At 37.3% G+C, this 24179-nt stretch overlaps 1 protein-coding gene across 1 annotated transcript in view; it reads right to left on the bottom strand.

Moving 5' to 3' along the window:
• The window catches only part of LOC149323257 (pro-neuregulin-1, membrane-bound isoform-like), a 656320-nt gene that overhangs the window by 155441 nt on the left and 476700 nt on the right, over window positions 1-24179 (bottom strand). The window contains exons 3-5 of the mRNA XM_089488655.1: window positions 15414-15538; window positions 2168-2215; window positions 254-304 (exon numbers count right to left, since the gene is read on the bottom strand). Of these exons, the coding sequence (XP_089344781.1) occupies window positions 254-304; window positions 2168-2215; window positions 15414-15538 (224 nt within the window). The remainder of the gene's footprint in view (window positions 1-253; window positions 305-2167; window positions 2216-15413; window positions 15539-24179) is intronic.

The raw sequence follows: 24179 nt of genomic DNA, 5'->3' as shown, positions 1-24179 counted from the left end.
TCTGTTGCCATGTCAAAACTCTGTGGACTGGAATCCTGCTCATCTCTACTAGCAGCAGAATGGAAAGGGGAGAAAGACTAATTGGGGGCAGACTTCTTTCGTCACTGGCATGCTCCATTTGTCATTTCTCCCTCTACCCAATGTTTAGATCCCAAAATAATTTCTAGAATATTCCTGTGTTTAGAACAAGTACACTGGAAATCAGAGAGCCAGAAAGAAGGTATAATCTGGATTTCTATTATTATGTACTTACACGAGGAAGTATTTGTTCCTTCAGTTGAGGCTGGAATCTTGTCTGTAAGTTCTGCAACACAGAGAAGGCAATGTGATAACAACATGTATGACTCCTATGCCTTCTTACTGGACTATGGAGCTTGCTTTTCCAAGGGAGGAAAAACAAGGCAGTGTTGAAGTCTCTAGTCTAAACAAGAAAAAAATGTTATGCCCAGATCACCCTAAAAAGGAAGTGTCTATGACAAGTCGCTATTCTGGAAACATCCATGCTACAAATTGAGACCCAAAATGAGAAGGTAACAGGTGAATGTTTCTCCTTTGATATGACTGTCTAGTCATGTACGATTGTAAGGGGCGGTGCTCATCTCCGTTACTAAGCCGAGGGAGCCAGCATTGTCAAAGATGGCTCCATGGTCATCAGAGTCGACGTCTTAACCACTAAACCACAAGTCATAAAATCTTAATGTGACCTGTGTGACATCAAGAAACCTTGAGTGAACTGATATTAAAATTCATTAGTTTAAAAATGAAACAGTAAAATAAGATATAGACAAGCTGGCAAAAGAGGGTAAAGAACCAGAGTAGAAATCAGGATTCTTCTGTTTCTAAAATATTCACTTTATCTACTAATGTACAGAAGATGAACAAAAGCTGAGATGAGCACAAAATACAAGATCCTCTTAATTAAGAAAAAGATTACTCCTTGTTCACATGTATGTATGCGTAAACAAGACATATTCATGCGGCTAAATAGCCTTTGTAAAGTGAAAGAATCTCAGAAAAGTGAGAGTGATTTGTCATCTGTTCTACAGCTACAAAGATTTCAAATAAACAGAACATGCAGCAGCATGCAGGATAACCATAAAAGATCTTTCAGAGACTGAAATTCAATCTTGTGTGGGTGGTATCATAAAAAGCAATTTACGTGACACTTGAATGTAGTCCTATGAAAGGTGACATAAGGGGACACCAAAAGTACTGATCTGAAATGTTTCTATTAAAAGAGAGTTTGAAAAATGCACATTTATTTTTAGAAGAAAAGCTAAACTGCCATTGGCTACATATGGGGATGTAATAATCTCTCAGTCTTGATTTCACTGAGTTTCTCCAAATCCCACATGCATTTTCTTCCTATTTTTATTTTATATCTGGTTGCCTGAGTTTCTTTTTTCTTCCTGCATTAAATTCAAATACTGTTTTCACACATTCTTCCTGAAGTGCAAATTTATTTATTCAATTTGCCTAATTAAAATAAATTTCTCTCACTAAAGCATGTTTTTCAATAGTGTTTTCAATCATTCTCATGTTAGCTGCTCATATGTTAAAGTATGCGGACTGCTCTCTGCACGTTGTAATATCATGTAACCCTCTAAAATATGCAAATGCTCAAGGAGTACTTTTTTCATACTAAGTCTTGGGAAGTAGACTACTGAGATCAATGAAATTTTTTCTAGGCCTAGTTAAGAGGCAAAGGATCACTGACAGAGATCAGATGCTTATATCCTTTTAAATGATTACATTCAGCACTGCTGTGCGATAAGACAGCACATGCAATTAAAGAAGAAATAAGAGACATCTGCATCTTAGGCCAAAAAGAACAGAAGAAAAGACTTCAATGAAATAGAGGAAGAATTAGAAGAAAAGGGTGTGTGTGTGAATACCTAGCTCTGAAACCAGTAAATGGTGGTCTCCAAAATTCAACAGTATCCACTATATGTGTCTGTAGCTGTGGGACAACTTGATGTTATCTTTAAAGATGAAAGAAACACTATACTCCATCTGGTATCTCACTATTGCATTAACTAAATTAAGTCAGAGTTATTATTCTGCCAGTGGCAAGAGAGAGATGTAAACTATGATGATGCAGGAAAAGTTTGAGCAAAAGTCTGAATCTGTAGATTTGTTCAGAGGCAAAGAATTCCACTTGACTTACGTGAAGATGCATTTGCTCCTTTTGTCAAAACTGGTATGCCAGTGGGTTCTGAAAAAAACAAAACTAAAATCAGAAGGAGTTGCACATGTCAGTGCATTGCCATGTCTATAAAAAGGCTGCCTGTTGAAACTTACATGAAAACTAAGGGAAACAAAGCAAATTCCTAACATAAATCAAACGGTGAATTTAAATCATTAGGGAAAGGTGTTACAACTGTTCTCAATTATCTGAAGGCATTTCTGGTGCTGCTGTTATGAGAAGCAAAACAGCCAACAGCCATGGAGGGAAAGAAGTAAAGAAACAGTTCTGCTTGGGATGGCTAGTCTAGAAACCTTCATTCATTTTCTCAAACAAAAATCTTGGTGTATGTGCTTAAATATCCTAAAGGCATCAGATCCTATCTGATCTTGGAAACTAAGCAAGGTCAACTCTGGTCAGTACTTGGATGGGAGACTGCCAGTTAATACCATGTGCTGTAGGCTACATTTCAGAGCAAGGAACTGGCAAAATCACCTCTGAGTATTCCTTTCCTAAGAAAACCTTATGAAATTTGTAAGTTGACAAGCAAATTGAAGGCCTTCCCCTACACACGCTCATGAACCAGCATTATTATTATATTTATCATACATCTTGGTGTGACTTAAGTAAAGATTGTACCATCTACTATACAGGGGCCAATAAATGAGTAACAGAAAAACAAGGACTTTTTTGAGATATGAATTCTTCCATGTATTGCTGTGTCATGAAAAACACATAAAAAAGCTTCACTTAATTCAGGACAGAGATGTGCACAACTCTTTGGTAACATATGGACCACCTGGCACAATGACATTCTGAAACTTTTAGTCTTATCCTAGGATGATGCACTGACCATTAAAGTGGAAAGTCTTTCAGCCCAACTTTTCTCAGCAGGGTATTATTATATATTCTTGATGTGTGGTATGGAGAAGTATCGTGTGTGTGTATGTGCATTCAGCATCACTAAATATGATATCTTCTTTGGGTGATACTACATCCATACTTCAACAAGAAACTTGAGAATGGCTATAAAATAATCCCGTTTCAAGATAAACCAAAATTATTCTGATAGGAGTAGATAGAAAAATGTTTGACATTTGATGGAATGCGTACGGTAGACAAAAAAGTATGAACATCAGAAGAACCTTATTGACTCAAACTCAAGGCCTATCCAACCCAACATTCTGTTACCAGAGTAGCCAAACAGATATCTGCATCAAGACTAACAGTAGGAGACAAGGTGACCCTCCAACACCATACACATTTCCCATCAACTGATGTTAAGAGGCCTACTACCTCTAATAATGGAGGCAGCATATAGCCGCTGTGACTAGAAACATTCACAGTCTTATCTTCCATGAATTTTCCTAAAACTGTAACTTTTTTGAGGACACCAATACAGCTTCCACCAACAAATTCAACAGATTTTCTATGCAAGTTGTAAATATGTAGTTCCTTTTGCTCTGTCTGTCTTGAATTTTCCACCACCGAGCTTCACTGGATACGAGAATTCATCCCCATGTACTTTCTCAGCCCAAATGGCAACCCAGCTCTTTATCTCTGTCAGGCTTTTTAATATGGCTAAAAGGCAGGGTACTTGATTAATTTTGCTCATTCTATGTAACAAGAAGCCACTAGCTGGACATATATAATGTTTTATGACTTCTGTCCAATGCACTCTCCAAGGCTATTCACATTAATGTAATATTTTTCTGTATCCTCAAGTCATATGAGAATTTGAAGAATGAGAAAACTATTGTTTGTATCTACATGCCATGTTATTTATTTATGTTTTATAAAGTGTGATAAAGCCAAGAATTATGATCCCCACCACACTGCAGATTTCCCACAGACAGACTATGAAAGGTGTCACTTTTTTGCACTTGGTGAAGCATGTAGGCTCAGCCTAATTCATTTCCCATAAAATTCGCAATTTATTTGAAATTAGCAAAAAACTAGCAATAAAATGAAGAGCGTTTCATTTGAGCAAAATTGTTTTCACAACATCTTTTGGACAGGGGGCTCCTTCTCACATCAGTTAAAGTGACAAAACATGGTGCTGAACTTCTTTCAATTTAGGGATTTTTTTTCCATCCCAGTCTTACAACTGTATCAATATGACTTATATTTGAGCATTTATTATCATTCTGTTCTGCATTTGAAGAAGTGGGTTTATATTCACAAAATTGCATGCAAAAATAAAAACTAGTCTTAAAGATGCTACCACATTTCTTTCCCCCCCCAAAAAATATTAATGAAATTATTATTATTAACCTAATAGGTTAGTTTGTTAAATTGTCAATCATTAATTATGTGTTTGTTACATGTTTGATTTTGTATTTTTGCTGTTATGTGTATTTTATTCTTATCTATAAAATACTTGAATAAAGATTAATTTAAAAAATATTAATGAAATATTTTGCTGTTTTATTGCTTTATAATTTATTTTCTGGTTTTTACCAAAGTAAACTGCTTTGAAACTCCTTGAACTGAAAAAGGCATAAAAATACCTCAAACAAACAAACAAACAAATAAATGTGTACAGCAATCCAAAAACCAGCATTTCAAAAACCATAAGGCAGCTGAAAGCAATTCTAGAGAAAGTCTGCCTGACGGTATCAAATGGATCATGTGATAAAAGAATATCTGGCACACAGTTTGAAGCAAATTGGTCTGAAATTTAAAACAGCTTTGCAATTTTTTTCAGTAGGAAAAATCCTTATGAAATTGAATATTTTACATTGAAGTGAGTCTAAAATGTGCATTCTTTTAAATAAAAATACGTACAAATGTGACATATGATGTATAATTTTTTAATGGAGAATTTTCCCATATCCTTTGCAATTACTGTTTTTTGTCTGGTTTCCCTAGAAGACATTTTGGGTTGAGGACCTACTGAGGAAGTAGAAGGGTTCCAGATGACAATGGGTCATCTTTTTTGTAGCAGCTTTCACAGAAAGGATGGGTTAGTTTGTGCTATCATTTTAAAACATATGATATTCAATGTACTGAACAAACAAAAGAAAAGGCTTATCTCAGGGAACTGTCAAAGTAACAATTTGTAAGCTGCTCTATATGTATTTTTGGCTGAAGGGCAAGGTTTAAATTGTCTAAATAAATAAATAATAAAAATAGGGCCACTATAAGTATCTATAATATAGGCAATGTGCCCAATATCTAGAAAAACAGGTCAACATCACAAAATTCATAATATTCCAACAGAAATGGAGAATCCTATAATTCCTGAGATAAGACTGTTTAAACATTTTTGCATTAACATTTTACAGCTGGTAAAAGCTGAGCATTTGACTTCATGGAGGGGGGGAGAAACAGGAATGGGAAAAACAGAAAACAGGAAGAAGTTACTTGAAGGAGTGTAACACTTGCTCCATATTGCTTGCCAAAAGGCAGATGGCAACAAAATTTCTGGATGAAGCTGCAGTTGCTTTCTAACTAACTGCCAGGCTTGAAGAAATACAAGGCCCAGTCCCTCCGTCTTCCCTGTTCATAATGAAAAAAAGCACTACTTTTAAGAAGACACTGTATATTTCAGTTTTTGATGGAAACTCCACAGTGTTCGCAGGAAATTAGAAATATTCTTCCTACCATGCTTCCTCTTCTTCTGCAGATAAAAAGGATGAGGGAAGGAATAAGTACATATATTAAAGGAGAAAATGAGAAAACAGATTAAAGTTGATCCCCATAGCCCAATAAATCCTCTGAATGATCAAGCCATTGGCTGCAGCTTAAATGCAATGTATTGTTCTAGCATACAGATCCAGCCAGTTGAGACAAAGGAATTCCCTGCTCACAGTGGTAACTCAGTAGACTTGACCCCTGGCATCAGAACAGCTCTTGTCTGTTTAGGCCCTCAGATGATTTAGTGTTTAGTAAATAATGCATAACAAAAAATATCCATCAAAAATTATTTATGCTAGCGTCACTGTTGCATAACTTACCAACTCCGGAATACACTTAGCAGGTGGTATTATTATTATTATTATTATTATTATTATTATTATGTTGACTTTATCTCCTTGAAGTTTTCAAATAATAAGTAATTGGTCTAATAATTCTCTTAGGACATAAGGCAAAGGATAAGGCTGCAGCCATGTGATACAACACATGCCTTCTTTGAAAAAGCTTCTTGGCTCAATACCCATCTCCAGGTATACCTTGGAAAGACCCTCTCTGAAGTTACTTTTTGACAGTAACTAATTAAAATGATTGTTCTGATGCCCCACCCTCAAGTCTTTAGTCCCCATTACAGTAGCAATATATATATATATATATATATATATATATATATAAGCTTTTTGGAGTTTCTCAAAAGCAACTACAGGGGGTCCTTGTTATCCACTGGGATCTGGTTCCAGGAACCTCTGTGGATTACAAAATCTGTGGGTGCTCAAGTCTCATTAAATACAATGGCACAGTAAAATGGTCCCCTTTATATAAAATGGAAAATAAATGTTTGCTAGTTGGAATTTATACATTTTTAAGCTGTGGACGCTTGAGTCCATGGATAAAAATGCATGGATAAGGAGGACCAACTGTATTTCAAAGAGGTATTATGTTGAATGTAGGATGGACTGTGGGCAAGTTGGTTTGTTCTTTCATATGTGATGGTTATGTATTCTAGCTATGGGTATGGATATTGACATACTCAAGTCAGTAGTTGAGGTCACTAATCAGTGCACCACAGATTTTTAATGTTCCAATCTTGCCTTCAAATGGCTCTAAATCCAAAAATGAATTATGAAAAAGAAGGTAAAAAAAGAAAATTATCCCATCTCAAATTTGGAAGGGGAAAAGTAACTGAATTTTGGCTGGGTTCAACACGGCACTACTGAAAAGAAAGACAAACACATCTGGGTAAAGTTCTTATTTCACTACTGTGTAGGGGGAATTCTATTCATACTACATTTTGGAAAATTAAAAAGAATGGTTTCAAATTGAAAAGCAAAAGGTGGAGGTCAGTGGAAATTCAAGGTCCCATGACTATGTACAAGTCTAAATATAGATTAGATTTATTATATTTGGCACACATACCTGCAAAAGTTGTCCTTAATTTAGTACATGAAATGTTATCAGTGCCCTTCATTAGAGTTTAATAAGATACTTAAAGATGACAAAGCCCCCACAAAAAAAGGTGTAGCAACACTCTTTGGTAGAGGCAAAAGTGACAAATTAGTTTGCAAAAAGCAATTAGCATAAATGTACCTGGTATTTGCTATTTATATTGTTATCCAAGAGAACTTCACACATCTTTTCTGACCTCAATTACTCTCTCCTAAGGAGGTTTGCATTTTGAAATATTGTAAAGTAACATTATTACATCAGCTATACAGAAAGAGCTCCTGGAGGTTTTAAGAACAGAGAAAGCTAAATAACATTAGTTTTAAGAATATTAAGAAAGCTAATAAATGTGGCCTTTAATTTTTCATTTTATTAACTGGTTTTTAAAGAAATATTACATTATTTACTTCAAGGTTACCTACACTAGAAATTCAGATCCCTCAGAAAGCAATTTAGCTGAAGGGCAGACCAGGCAGCCTTCCTGTAAGCACCAAGGTCACAATGGCTAGCAAAGAATGAGAAAAAAGGCAAACAAGAATACTAGTCTTTGTACAAAAATAAAAAGGTGAATGTGAAGCAAAAATTAAAAGGCAATGGTCAAAAGGTAGCAAAAAGATTCACATGTATCCTCAAGAAAAACAACACCAGACCTACTTTCCCCTTCTTTCTGTAGCCAATACCGTACATATCCTCTGCACAAAATATCTAAAGCAGGGGTGGACAGTGTGTCAAAAGGTTATATATGGCTTTTGGACCTCACACTGTGCAACATCTGAAGCTCCCTGTCAGCCCCCTAATGCTGCTCCAAGCCATTTTTTAAAAACTCTGTAAGGTTTGTCAGGTGTTTTCAACCCGAAACCACACAGAAAGCCACCAAAATGTGTGAAAATAGCCCCAGACCCACAAGAAAACCCCCCTCCCGATCCCCAATACTACTATATTTACTGGAGTTCTTCTCAAAATGGAAATAGGAAGTGACACAATGTCACTTCTAGTCACCATTTTGGGAAGAGCTCAGACTGATTAAAAGGTATTTTGTGAGCACTACTGGGGGGATGGGCTGCAAAGGAATTTGGATGGAGAAATATCCATCTGGTCTCCATGCAACTCCTAACCTAAAGGATAGGAGAATGGTGCAATATAAAGGCTTATGCTGACTTATATTGGCACATCCATAGTCACTCTAAAATAAGTACAGTGGGACCTCAGTATCCATGGGGGGATCCATTCCATATCCCCCCCCCCGGTATACCAAAATCTGCAGATGCTCAAGTCCCATTGTCCCCAATGCCGATGTGTGCACACAGTCACATCACCATTAGGGACAATGGGAAGTCCTATTGTCCCTAATGGCAGTGCGGCTGCATGTATGCAACACCACTGGGAACAACAGGAGTTTGCCATCCATGTATGCTGAAATCTGTGGATGGGAAGTCCATAAATACCAAGATCCCACTGTACTTTTTCCAACATTGAAAGAAGGTATCCAGTCCCTCCTTGTGCAATGTTTTCTCTCTGGCTGCGCAACTGCAGCTGGATGGTTTCTAGGTGCAACTTTGTGCCCTGGACTAAAAACCAATGACTGGCTGCTGCAGGACTTCCTGAAAAGCTCTCTCCTGGTCACTCAAAAGGCAGCTGTTGCCCTCCTAGAGCTCCATGTAAGAACACTCGGTCATGTCAAATAAGATCTTGCCCACCTCAAATAAAAAAAATCTGGGGAAAAAAATAAAGCCAATGGAAAAAATATGTACATCATTTAAAGACAGAACTTATACAGGCAACAAGAAAGAGATTGGTAAAGACATGAAGATACATAAGGTCTTCAGTGAAATAACCTCACTGGAATGCTGCCCAGAACCTGATGTTTGGACCTTATCAACGTCAGCAAAAAAACTGGCAAAAGAGATTGGCTGTCCCAGTATGATTTCCTAGCAGTCTGAAACATGCAAAGGTTGTATGTATATGTAATTTCAAGTTGCCTGTCGACTTAGGGTAACCCCATGAATTTCATAGGGTTTATTTAAGCAAGGAATACTGAGATGTGGTTGCTTCAATTCCTTCCTCCAAAATATAGCCTACAGCACTTGGTATTCATTGGTGGTCTCCCGTTCAAGTACTTCATAGTGCTGCCCCTGCTTAGCTTCCAAAATCAGATGAGATCTGGTGCCTTTAGGGTACTTTGGCCCTATTAAAAAGTTAATATCCTGCAAATCTACCTAGACTTCAGATTTCATGAACCTGGCTAGCTAGAGACCAGCAAAGGGTGAGCAAAGAAGCTTTTTCTCTGCTCTTGTTTTATTGGCTAGAAAGCTAAATTACTATTTTCTTGTTTCTTTTATTCACCACAGAATTTGGAGCACTGTGAAGCCGCCCCACATATGGACAGCCGGTGGCTTCCTGGCAGCTTCGGGGCGGCTTCGGGTCCTGCATCATGCATACAACACCATGCTCCCAAGAAGCCAAGAAGCCGCTGTGATAAGCCAGTCTGTTTCGGCTCTAAGTTTTCCATCATATATATATATATAAGAGAGACACGTTGTCAACCAAATGCTTAGATCTGGGGATGTCAACTTTTTACTTTGACTTAGAATGGTTAGGATACCCAGCACTTTTCCCCAGCCTACTGTCCCTATTACTGGGTTGGGAAATCCTAAATCTATTTTTGCGATGTTATGTCCTCCATTTTTATTTTAAACAAAAAAGTCCCTGTACCCTCTGGGGTATGGTGTAAATTCTGCAGGTTTTGGCTCCCTCTAGCATTTGAAGCCAGAGGATCTTAAAAAACAACAAAGAAGAAAAAATAATAAATAAATGCTGGACTCCTCTAACTATTTCCTGTTTTGTAAAAACATTGCTCCTGAAAAAGTAAAATAACTGATTTTATGGAATTAATAAAAATGTTGACTTATCAAGTTCCCATTAATTCACTGGGTATACTCTAGCTGACACAAAAAACTTTACTTAGTGCTCTATATAAAGACTAGATATATAATGGTAGAAAATGGTAAAAAGTCAGCATGCCATAATGGTTTTTGACTAGGACTCCAAGAAACCAAGGTTCAAATCTCTTTTCAGTCTTGGAAACCCACTGTGTGACCTTAGGCAAGCCCCACTTTCTCAGCTTCAGAGGAAGGCTATGGCAAGCCCCTCTGAATAAATCTTGTGAAGAAAACACCATGATAAGTTTTCCATAGGGTCAACATACGTAAGTCAGAAATGGTTTGGAAGGACACAGCAATGAAATATGTAATGGCCATGGAATAAGCCATTTATAAGAAGGAGTTATTTAGTAATATGAACTAATTACACCCCTACCCATGATCTTCTGTAGGTGCCTTAGAATGACTTTGAGTCCACTGCACACAGAGTTCATATCATTGTAAATACATGCCTACAAGAGATGCCACCAGTAAGTAACACTGGAGATAAGGAAGACACATATCTAAATTGATCTTCAAAGCAAAGCAGCTCCATATTTGTATAACTGCATTCCTCTCAATTGAATATAACACATGCTAGTGATGAGACTACAGATATGAGAAAAGCAATCATACCATAATTCCCAAGGGTAATTACGAATATTACCTTTATACAACAACTTCATAGAATAATACAGAGAAATTTTCGAACTACAATGAACTACAACTGCAGGATTCACATTTTCAAGCAACAGTGAATTGTCACACTCCATATTATTAAATGGCATCGATGTGAATATGTGTGTTTCAGAGTGTCCACGTTCATGCCACTGCCATTTAATATGGAATATAAACATCTGCATTTTTTCCTATAAGCAGGACCCCACAGAATGGAAGCCCAGTGGATCCAAAGTCCCACTGTACAGCATTTTGGTTCAAGACATAATGGAATGTTCCACAGTCATGTGTTCATTTTGAAGACTTGATAAGGTTCAGACGGATATCTACAAGTAGTCCTCAGTTTTAAAAATCAGTTGGTACTTGCAAGAGAGGTTTGCATTTGACTGCTTTGCTACTCTATCCAATATATGCCTCTCTCCCAATTGTGAATAGAGTTCTTTATCTGCTCACCCCTTTACAATACTTTGGAAGGTATTATTTCAGATTTTGTATTGAGTCCACCAGCCCTTCAATGAGAGGCCAAAGGACATAAATGGTATAAGAACTACAGGGTATTCAGTGCTATTAATGGAATATTTCATTAGAATATAATCCAAAAATACAACCTCTGCAACTACAACCAACACCAGTTTTGTCTCTAGATGATGACACCATATAAAATACTACTAATATAAGACTATTTTTATTTTGTACATATAATAACTATAATGCACCCATGGCACAGCAAGGTCAGTGTGACAGTAGATAAACCAGGCTCAAAGACAGTAGTCCCCCTTCCCCATGAAAAACTTATTTCTCTTTATTCAGTCATACTGGATCCAAACCTCTCCTTACATAAATTCAGTCTTGCAGGCTCCTCAAAAGTTCTGAAGTGGAATGTGCTAAATATTATTGCTGTTAAGGTGGTAGCTATTGTATCAGAGAGCACAAACAGGAAAGTTAATGCTCATCTATTGGACCAGCTTGTGAGGTTAAGATGTAAACCATCTTTTATTTACTAAGTTAAAAAAGAAACAACCTCTGAATCTTGCTAGAATTACATGTCCTTTTTTAAAAAGATATAATATTCTCGACAGTCTCAATGAGTGCTACAAAAATGCCACTTAAACCAAGTCCTAATTTCAGTATAAGAAATGGTATGTAAACCTGGCTAGTACAGTGCGCCGACTCCATATGCGGGCACTCCATACGCAGCTTTAACCTTACATGAAAGGCAAGCCCCATTTAAAACAGTGGTGTGTGTGCCTGCTGCATGCGTGCCCTGCTGTGCTCAGACCCCACTATGCACAGGAACGCACACCCATTGCTTTAAACAGGGCTTCAGCATATGTTTTTCCCTTTATGTGGAGGATCTCCTGCAAATAGGAAGGATCCACTGTGTTTTAATGGCATACTTTTTAGATCATGGAACAAGCTTCCTCTCTCCACACAAATACATTCTATGGAGTTTAAACTGTCATTATCCTCTGAAAATTACGCTATTGCACTGAAGATTTTCACATACATCGCGATTAAAGAGGACTTATCCCAGCAATAACCAGGTAATAACCAGCAACAAATCATTCATAGGATTTCCACATGAATTATTTGTTGCTGGTTATTACCTAGTTATTGCCAGAATAAGTCCTCTTTAATAGCAATGTCATGTGAAAATCTTTATCGCAATCGCTCAACTTTCACAGGATAATGACAGTTGAAACCCCCATTTTTCCCCATCCTATGATTCCTTTCCTATCTATTTGGATGTAACAGAGCACAGAAAAATTCTCATACTCAAATATATGTCCATTCATCTGAGTCATTATTTAGCTTAGCATGTCTGGCTGGTCTTAACTCTCTGGGATATCACTGGAAGCTGGTAAAGCTATTCCAAGTGTGAAATTTTGCAGATTTATGAGCAAACAACTCCTTTATGTATGGGAACTAAATAACTTTACAAGGGAAGAGAAAAGCCTGTTTAAGCCATTACTCCAATACTTTTAAATCAGTACTGCGATATCACAATAATTACTATTGTAATCTGAAACTTACAAGGAACATTTTACATACTTTTTTACTTGAAAGGTATTATGTATTTCTAGTGTTTCATCCTAAGTTTGATCATCATTTTAACAACATTTCACCCTATCTCTTGCAGCTATTACAGCTATTACAAGCTATATGGAATTTACTTTTATTAATGTTTTTAGAAATACAAGTAGAAAACTGAGTTAGAACTCCTTAGTACTATCATCAGAAATCTGACACTGTAATTCTAGCTGGAAAAAAGGAACTAATTCATACATTGCAATAGTGATGAGTGAACTGCTTCTGCATAGTTGGTTCCCATGAAGCTCTTGTTAACATCCATGCAGACTGAATGACTTCCCATGTCATTTTTGCCTCTTCCCAATGGTAATGTATGTGTTGGTTTTGAGGTTCAGAAGAGGGGTGAGGTAAAATTACCATTAGTAAGCTTAAGTAATATATTGGATAAAGAGGCTCTGTGAAGACAGGAAAGTGTCACTGCTAGTGTCTGTATGTAGAGAGATTGAAGGTTATTGCACAGGCCCTAAAATGGGCCCGTTGCGTTCCAAAATGGGGATGCACATGGGCGCGCATGGAACGGGATAGGGCTAAGAATAGATATCTCAGATATCGCGCCCTCTGGAATGGATGTAGGACGCGATTGGAACGCCTGGTGACAGTGGCGGCATTCCCTTGTGCAGTAAGGGAACGCCGCCCTGTCCTGTGTGCGCCCATGCGTGTCCCGTTTTGGAACACAATGGGCCCGCTTCAGGGCCCGTGCAATAAACTTCATCTTGTAGCACCTTTGAGACTAAGTGAAAGAAAGAAAGAAATTGGCAGCACGAGCTTTTGTAGACTACAGTCTAATTCCTCAGAGGTGTTGAGTGGAATGGAAACCAGGGACAGACATATATATGCCAATGGTATGAAAATGTCAATTCAAATTCAAAATCTTTTGTGTATGGAAATGAAATAGCAAGTCCAGTTTTAATGATGGTTGTTAGTGAACAAAGACATTGGAAACCAGGCACTGTGTACAGAAATGAAGTCGTAAGACAAGTATGGCAATGGAAACTAGCCTGTAGGTGGGGAAATAGATGAGTATAGGACACCCTCCTGAGGATGGGGTCAGATAGTGTTGAAATGTGTGGAGTGAGCCAAGAAGCCATTACGTTTGTTTGGCTGCCTTGACTGGTGTTCATCTTGGTGTGTGTATGTGTGTGTGAGGGGAGTAGAATATCTGAAAATATTTGGGAAATGGTAAAGAAACATTTCTGTGTAAAAACATTGAAAAGCTGCTTTCTGTGTAAAAAAAGCTGTCATTGAGGACTTTTTGTAAATTTCAATGTGGCTGTTTTGTGCAGAAAACATTTTCTGCATAGAAAACAACTTTTTTGATACCAAACATGGGGTCAAAATGTGTTACAATACTTCTAGTGAAATAGTATAAAAATAATCAGTGTATACCAGGAAATGGTGTTTAGGGATCTAAGTAGAGGCCAGGAAAGAGAACAGAAAGTACTACATTCTCAATTATCCAATTTCAAAATGTCAAGTTCAGGACTGTCAAAGTACATAACAGAACACAGTGATGATTCTTCACTTTGTTTTTAACTACTGAAATAAAACTTCTAGTCATGATTCAAAGATGTATACCAATAAGCATGTCTTAAAAGGCCACTGTACAGAAGAAGAAGAAAGACCATAAAGAATTATACAATTTACATGGCTATTTCCCCCCATCTACATGGTACATCGCTTATTTTTTTCTTCAGAACCTTTAAAAATGCAAAGCAATTAAATTCATCCAGAATTTGCAACACTTTGGTATATCATAGGTTTCATTGTCTTCTACTGATCTTATGGATTTTAACACAGTGCTACTTACACTATGCTTGAATTCACCCACATAAAGAAAAAATATGGCAACATATATACCAAGAGGCTTGTAACCAAAGAAGTACTGTTATAAAGATTAAGCATACTGATAGAGTAAACAGATTAGAATGTGTATGCTGAGATAAGCAAAGCAGAACAAAGCTTAAAGCATATGTGTTTCTTAGCTTAGAAATACATTTTTGTTCCTCACAATCTCAAATGTAAATTACATTTCTCAAGAGAAGATAATGCCTTTAACAACCCCCCATGTCCTTCATATAATTTGTGTTGTAATGATTCATCCACTATGGACAGCAAATTGGCCAGGCACTTATATGTGCAAAAGGTGAACTTGTCACAGTTATCTATCTAGTCAGAAATCACAGAGACATTCAGAAGGATAGGTGTGCAGTTAAGTTGCTGAGTTAAAATGCTGCACAGAAGATGACATGGATTCAACACACAGGCACTAGGAGATTAGCTCATTTAGCAGGACAGATATGTTGAAATGCCACAGGAAAAGGTTTATCTCTCCCCCCCATTATTTTGAAAATATGCAGGTGTGGTTTAAACAATTCAAAGATGGCCTGAGGTATGCGAGAAATAATGTCTAATTGCAAACATTCTGCAAGTCTTTGCAGTTTAAAAACTCATCCATGCCTTACCGTTGATGTCTGTAACGATTACCCGAGCTTTGGTGCTGTCATTCCCAAACTTGTTGCTTGCTTTACATGTATATTCTCCAGCATCAGCCAATGAAGCTCTCGAAATGCGAAGTTCTGAGAATGTCCTAAGAGAAAGTAGTTTGAATGGGTATTAAACCATTTATATTATTTTTGCTTTACTTCTTAGCACAATAGTTGGGAGAACAAGCTGAGCTGCAAGATATCTATCTATCTATCATCTATCTATCTATCTATCTATCTATCTATCTATCTATCTATCTAATTAAAATCCATTTGTTCTTGTTGGTGCTGTATTATGGGGAAATGACTGGATAACTTTTTCCAGGATATGTTTAGGTTGATCTGACTTGAAATATAGGCTGCCCAGCACAGGTGAAATTGATTTTGGAAAGCCCCAGGTGGACATCCCAATTCTTTTTTCATGCATATAGAGTAGTGTGCCACATCATTTGGTACATCTTGACAAGTTCAAAAGGTTTTTATGAAACTTCACTGCAACCAGCTAAATATTAAATTGCTGTCTCTTCGTGGAAAATGTGTAACCAGTTGAACAGAGATTTTTGGCATATTTGGGATGGTCTTACTCTATGAATGGATTTTCCAAACTTTTACAAAGTGGACCTTCTGTAACGGTGCGTGTAACAGTGAACTGAGGAGTTGAATGCCCATGGACTGCTTAACTACATATTATTCAATGGCACTGCATGCACACACAGATGCTGACACATCCATGCACATATGTGTGTGCCTGAAACAGAACCCCCATGGATGGGAAGGCTCCAATATACATACATAACACTTGAAATTAACGGAGAGACAGGAAGTTATTGTCTTTCACAGGTATGGGTTTACAATCTCTATGATTACTGACCATTCATCATCCATGGCTTGTGCTAGCTGAGGGGAGTAAAATATTTAAACACACACATGAAAAAAAACAAGTCATGGAAGCTGGGATGATGGATCAGATTGTTTGACGAGTTGTTCAGAAAACAGAGGTGGAAGGCAACCTGTGAAGGTCACTAGCCAGAAAAGTAGGCCATTTATGGCTCAAGTGCTTTTATCACAATATTTATTTGTTCTGAGAGCACCAATAAATTGTTTTTGGCACAGTTTCACTGTATCATTTCTATTAGCTGTTCATTTTCACATTATATGTCACAAGGATAGGATCTAGGAAGGCAGCTTGCGATAGTCCCACAATGATAAACACAGGTATTGGCTTCTTGAGTAGCTGTAATAAGATCTTGGATAAACCAGCGTAACAGGATTATAAATAAATTATAAATTTATATCCTTAAGGTGCTTTTTTCTTATTGCATTCAAACCACTTTTTATACTTATTAAAAATATTTGGTTGGGACCCAAGACAGCAAGCCTCACTACTGAAAAGTGATTTCAGCTGCAGGGGAAGGGGTTGCTGTTTATGCTTATTTGTGCCCCTGGTAACCAGGAACAATCTATAGTCTTTGATTAGTTGACATTTCCATAAGACTATATCTTTTTAAAGTCATTTATTTTAGTATGAGCTTTTGTGGATTTCAGTGCACTTCATACATAATCACAATTTGGTGCAGGGGAGGGGGAGTACCAAATGGGACATGTTTATTTTCTCTATTAGTTATTGTTGGATATTATTTTGTTTTGTTTTGGGGTTCTGACATGGCATGTATCACAGTGAATTTGCTCAATACAGATTCCTGGCCAGTTGGTGTTCTGCTGTCCCACATTCTGGTGTCTCTTCCAAGCAAGCCATCCACACTGGCAAAATGATTGGAAGGGATCTCAAGCTCCTTTCAGCAAGGTAACTGGCAGTTTTCTAACTAGGCAGAAATTGGGAGAGGGGGCAGAGGTGAAGGAGATGCTTGCAAGTGAGGTGACATCCAAAGGAAAAGTCACACTAATTATGATGCTCCTTCACTACTGAAGCTATAATGTATACGTTCATGCTACTATGAAATACATGCAAACCAGAAAGTGAATGCATCTGGGACAATTTATTTGCTTTATCAAGAATGGGTGCCATTCTGGAAATGACTGCTCCTTTAAATCACTTTAAACTACTTTCAATCATACTCCATGTCCCTTCTGAATCTGGCCTTTCACTGATCATTCTAAGCCACCATGGTATCCTTTCCTGGTCCGGGAACGTGTCAAAAATTATCCTGACAACTAAAGGCAATAGCAATATAAGAGTAAACATAAACAAATCATCTTACAATTAAGGTCTTTACTGGCAGAGTTAGATTCTCTTTTAAATGCTGTAATTTTGAGTATCAAACTTATAGTTAGAAGTTAAGCAATATTCAGTGCTTGGAACCAAACTCTGGACAGAGGAGGGAACTGCAAGAAGACCAGACCAGGAGTTTTTTTTAATAAATATCATTAATACCCTATTACTAAGTACTGTAAGTATTAACCAGAGATCTGGTGTGGTGCAATGGTATTCATGTTGGACTTTGACTCTGGAAACCAAGGTTTGAATCCTGACTCAGCCATGGAAACTCACTGGGTGCCCCAGACAAGTCACACTCTCTCATCCTCAGGAGAAGCTTAAAACAAACCCACTCTGAATAAATCTTGCCAAGAAATCACTGTGATAGGTTTGTTTTAGGATCAACATAAGTCCAAAATTACTTGAAGGCACACAACAAATATTAAATAAGCCCATAAATCAAATTATCTTCTCCAGGGACAGATGAACAATTAAACAAATTCCCACTGAACTACTGAATCTCATCAACATTGCTCTCCTTTACCTCATCTCACTCCACCTTTAGTAGAACAAGGAACCAGATCTGACACACAATTACTGTAAAGAACGCCTATGTTTACTTTTCAGAAAGCCCTTCACTTAATTCCCACACAACACTAGCAAAAAAATGATCCAAACAGACTAAAGGACCAAAAGCAATACTCAAAAGTCCACTCATCAGAGGGATTAAAATGTGTGTGTGTGTTTGCATGTGCGTTGATGTGTGCATGCCTTCAAGCTGTTTGTCAATTTATGATGACCTTATCAAGTTCATAGGGTTTTCCTGGGCAAGAAATAATCAGAGATGGTTTTGCCAGTTCCTTCCTCTGAAACATAGCCTACAGCACCCGGTTTTCATTGGCAGTCTCCCATCTAAATACTATACAGGGCTGACCCTGCTTAGTTTCCAAGATCAGACATGATCTAGTGCTTTTATAGGTGGATTGTATTTGCTAAAGCACAGAGACAGAGGGAAGCAGCAGTCACCTATAACCTGGTATCTCCAAAAACTCACAAACAATGGGGTTACTTTATCCTTTTATCTACCTTCTTTCACAACCTTCCTCTGTTACAGAAGGTTGTATGCTTTTCTTTTTTAGAACACAAACTTCCATGAAGAATTAAAAAGGGAATAAGATATCAGAGAGATATCTAAAGAATAAGTACAAGTACTCCTACTTAGCAAGCAGCATAACTTGCCACTAGGCAGGAACCCCTAATTTTTTCAAGAGAAATAAGATCTTGATAAATCGCTCTGAGTGACCAGCAATTATAGATACTACCAAGTACTAGGTATGTTCCTGAAGAACTTGCTGAGTGGCTAATCAACTTTAAAATTGCCCAAATTCAGTAAGCCATTGGAAACACATAGTTATTAAAATGATCAGTCTCCTAGACTATGGACTTTGGAATTCAACAAGTCTGAGAAGGGCACTGAAAACAAGGCACCAAGCGTCATCTTGCCATTTTAATCTCTATCCAATTTCTAGTGTGTCTGTAACAGATACTATTTTATGACCAGCCACTAGTTAGTATGGCATTAACTGATTTATTTGCTACAATTTACAAGCACATGAAAAGAAATAACTGCAAGTAGAGCCAAACTATTATGTAACAAACTGACAAATGAAATAATGATAAATTCTGGACAAAAAAAAAAACACCAAAGTGATAAACTGCTAATAAAAATTTATCAACTAGTTTCCAGTGAACTCATTCCATCAACACAAATAATATTCTACCTGCAGAAACTTAGTTCTGAACAATGCACAATGGGGGAATCCAGTGCAGTTTCTAGCTACACACTGATAATGAAACTATGAAAACTGAAAACCCTACTGTCTTCCATAAACCATTACTGGAATTTCTTACAGTCCATTTAAAAGGCTTCTGAGGATATGGACACTCACTAGTTCAGAATTACACATTTTACTTTAACAATTAACATTAAGCATTCTCTGAAACGCTTAAAATGCCAACTTCAGGGCGTAGAAAAAGTGAAAACTAATTGAACCAACTGTATCACATTCTAACAACGTTCCAAGCAAAATAAAATGATTACTGGGGATATGTTCATAGGAACATTTTTGTTATTAGTGATATCACACAATTTTTTGGAACAGAATACAGGTCACCTAGAATAGGTATGTCATAGTTAGATGTCGAATGAGAAGGTACATTCACACTTTGTTTAAAAATAATTTCTCAAAGTGCTTTTTATGTGTTATTTAAAAAAGCCCATTAAATTTAAAGGGACTTATTCCAAGTCAGGCAAATGTAGGTTGCAATTTAGATCTATTTATTTGTAACAGTAGAGATGGAGTTCAAAAAATGGAAAACAATTAAAAGCTTACATGTATGAGTTGCCACTGTAACTTTGTTCTCATGTTGGCACTTTGGGGTCTGTTAGGTGGAATAGTTGCCCATGTGCAAGAATTAAAGGGAAGCCATTATGACAATGCAAAGTGCAGGGCCACTCATATGCCAAGCTTCCAGAGTGGTTTCATTTCGAAAGCCACTACAGCAGCACTAACAAATGCTTGGGAAATTCTGCTTGTATGTGAGGAAAGACAGGAAAAAATAAGTAAATCCAGTCGTTATATACAACTTTTGGCCTATTATGGTCTATTACAGCTTTTTTTTTAAAGGTGACAAATTACTTTTATATTCAGATGCAAAAGTATTCCATAAAAAAATCAGAACAGTTATTTCATACTATCCAGCATTTCACAGAGGACATGTGTGACCAAGCAAAATCCAAATGTGGTCAAGATAGCTAAAGTTATCAGTGAGGATGAACACGCCAGCTAGGAGAGACTACAGCACTTTTCCCTTGGCTGAGCATACTGGGAAGGGCAAGATTCCACCATGCCCTTGTCCTTTTCTCATTACTCAGTTAATTGAGCGCACACTGCTTTTGCCCTTCGAATTCAGTTTGCAGCAACTGAAGTAAGCCAAGGACAAAGAGGGAAATTGAGAAGATGCGAGAGGAAGTGGGATATTTTAAAAGCAACGGAAAAAGTGGGGCAAGAGACTAATCAAGACTGTCCCTGCCAAACAGGGAGAGTTGAGGGGTATGTTATTTTAAACCCCATCCTTCAGTGCTTTGCAAGTAACAAGGTATGTGCTTTGGAGTTGAAGGGATCAATAAATAGCCCTTGAGAATGGGGAAAAGGTACACTGGTACACAAAGGTAGACTTTGGTTGCTCCTTTTTTAGAAGTAAAAAGACACTCTATTGCTGCAAGGAATGTGTAATACCAACCACCACCCCAATGATTCCAAAAATAAGGAAGCATTCAAGATTATTGTGCAGAAGCAGAAGAAGGTTGCATGAGAATCCAAACAGATGAATGATCATGGTTACATATAGTGTTAGTGATGCTTTTAAAAAGAATACTTAACCTAATCTGAGTACCTGAAAAGGGCTAAATATCTCACCCTTTCTTTACTTTTCCGCTTTTTATTCCATAATAGAAAACTGGATTGCCTCTAGCAATCAGCTGAACATACAGATCCTGAATATTTGCAAGATAATTGCTTTAATATGTATTGCATTGACACCATTTGCATGCATGAACTGATATTTTTCAACTTTTTTTCACTAAAAACAAAATGAAGAGTAATAACGTGTTGAATTAACAAAAAAGTAATTTCATGATAATGGCTAATCTCTTCAAATCTAATATAAATACTTTTTTATTACTCAGATTGAATATGGTTTAGTAATAAAATTTTACGTAGTGGCTTACACAATTAAAGAAAGAGGATATTAAACCAAATTCAATTAAATAGCAATATAAGACAGTTATATTTAAAATAATCACATTCACAACATCTACAAAGGTCAACCAGATAAAGGTAGAATCTCAGTATAAATCCCAGAAAACATGGCATTGTGAATGAATTAAAATAGGCTTCAAATGCACTGATGAATGAAGCCAGTATGATTATGAGATACTCTGAATGCAAATGAAATGCATCGATATCACAATGCAATCTCACTTTTGATGTGAATTCATCCCCCCAGTTTATGCTAGTTTGAGCAACAGTGGTTAGCATAAGACTATGTTCAAATCCCAACTTAATGTTCACTACCCCTCAACCTAACATATCTCACAGATAAAATGGGAGGGGGGGACCAATGTATGATTTGAGCTCCTTGGAGGAAAAGCAGGATAAACGTAATTACAAAGGCCTAAATTTAATTACAAGACTCAGCTAGACTATACCCACTGATTTAAGTGCTGAACGGTAACACTTAAGAAAGTTCCATTAATTGATGTATCTACTCTGGCTGGGACTAGAAATTCGACTTAGACCAATGTTATAATCAATGGAATTTAATTAGTGGGATTTCTATAAGTATTAACTTAGCATTCTGCAATTAATTCAACGGGTATGCTTTAATTGAGATTTGTAGCTGGGTTTCGGCTACTGTAATTACCAAACTCCAATTACTAATCTTCTTACTGAGAAACCTCTGATAAGTTTTCAAGGGATCCCAATTACCGATCTTTTTGCTGAGAAACCTGGTAAGCTTCCAAGGAACCACCATATTTCCTAGCTACTTGCTTAAAAAATAATATGAAAAATAGTGGTGAAATATTCTCTAAAAGCAAAAATCTGATGCCTGCATAAGGTGAAATATTTATTTATTTATTTATTTATTTGTTTGTTTTATTTGTATCCCGCTCTTTTCCCAGGACTGGGACTCAGAGCGGCTTCACAGCATTAAAAACAGTATAATTGAAAACATTTAAAATATATAGTGGGTTTCAACATTCTTATGGATTAGAAATCAAACTTCTATAAGACCCAAGTGGACAATACAGATTCTAATAATAATAATGAAAATAACCTGTTCATAAATCAAAAATATTTCACCCTTGATTCCAAGACAACCTGAATTAACCAGAATATGAGTCACCTCCCTGGAACAGGTCAGCTTGTTCAGGCTTCCTATGATGATACAATAGGAACAAAGCATCCTCTGCCAGACCTTTCTGCTTAGCTGTGGACTAAAAACCTTAACAATTCTTTTGCTTCAATCGATCAGGCTCATCTTGTGGTTTAACTCTAGCAGACTCTTCCTAACTCATCCATCACTTCCTTTAACATAATGACAGATGAGGACAACAAAGCAGAAAGCATTTATATTTTCAGTGCTCTGGCATTTAATTGTAAGAAGAAAAAGAAGAAGAAGTCTGTAACACTTAAAAGTTAAGTGCTCTCTTTAATTCTGGCTGCTGTGTGGGACAGAGTACTGCAGCCATGACAATAACCACAGCACACTTTCCAGATGTCCATTGTTTAAAACAAAGCCACAAGAACTCTGTTCTCTCCTTCTTACAAAGAACATGCTGCCAAAATCAGCAGCATGGAGGACACATGTGTGCTGATATTTAATCCAGCAGCAATCAGACAGGGAAAACACACTAAAACCTACCTTAAAACATATTCAAGGGGAGCTGTGCTTGTCATACAGCAAAATAAAACAAAACCCACAAAGGAGTGATACTTTTATGGGCCAGCCAAAACGCACAAAACACTTATTGCAAGCTTTTGAAGGGTTCGTTGTTCAATATTCTCTGCCCAAATAAGAGGCCTGTGGCTTCAAAAGAGACAGAGATACCCTGGATCCCAAGAGGGATTACTGTGCTGCTGCAATGGAGTTTAAAATTTATGGTCCTATGTCTAGATCCTCACATGATGAAGAGAGACATGGTCTTTGCCTACAATGAGATTGCTCCAACTGGACTACAGCAGAGACAGTATCTATTCAAAATGTAGGCCTGTGACTTCAATGCCATCATTTTTCTTCTTCCTGTATGATTTTTTACAACATCTTTTGCCTGTTGAAGAAACCAGTGGAGCTTTGAAAGCTTGCATTATGTGTTTTGTGACTTTTGGCTCACCAATAGTTATTTGAATAGTGTTCAGAAACTTCAGCTGGTCCAAAGAGCTGCAGCCAGGTTGTTACCTAGGGCAGGTTACAGAGATCACATAACACCCCAGTTGAAACAGCTCCATTGGCTGCCAATTTGTTTCCGGGCACAATTCCAAGTGCTGGTTATGACCTATAAAGCCCTATATGGCTCAGGTTCACGATATTTGGCAGATCGTATCTCCCGATACGCACCGGCCCAGGCCCCGAGATCCTCTGAAGAGGCCCTTCTCTCCGCCCCACCACCATCACAAGCACAGTTGGTGGGGATGCAAGAGAGGGCCTTCTCGGTGGCTGCCCCTAGACTCTGGAACTTCCTGATCTCCCAGGGAATGGATCAGAATGGCTCCTTCCTTGATGGCCTTCCGCTGACAGCATAAAACCTCTTATGCAAGCAGGCTTTTAAAAACAATTTCTTAAAGGTGTTGTATCATTTTAAGTGTTTTAAAATTTTATCTTTTTAATTATATTTTTGTTCTTTTAATAAGTAATCTATTTTAGTAATCTAACAATTTAACTCTGTTTTAATGTATCACTTGTCTATG

The sequence above is a fragment of the Sceloporus occidentalis genome, unplaced genomic scaffold, assembly GCF_023333645.1.
Source record: "Sceloporus occidentalis isolate IW3139 unplaced genomic scaffold, rSceOcc1.0.p SCAF_1, whole genome shotgun sequence".
Lineage (NCBI taxonomy): Eukaryota > Metazoa > Chordata > Lepidosauria > Squamata > Phrynosomatidae > Sceloporus > Sceloporus occidentalis.
This window is presented reverse-complemented; position numbering and strand designations above follow the sequence as displayed.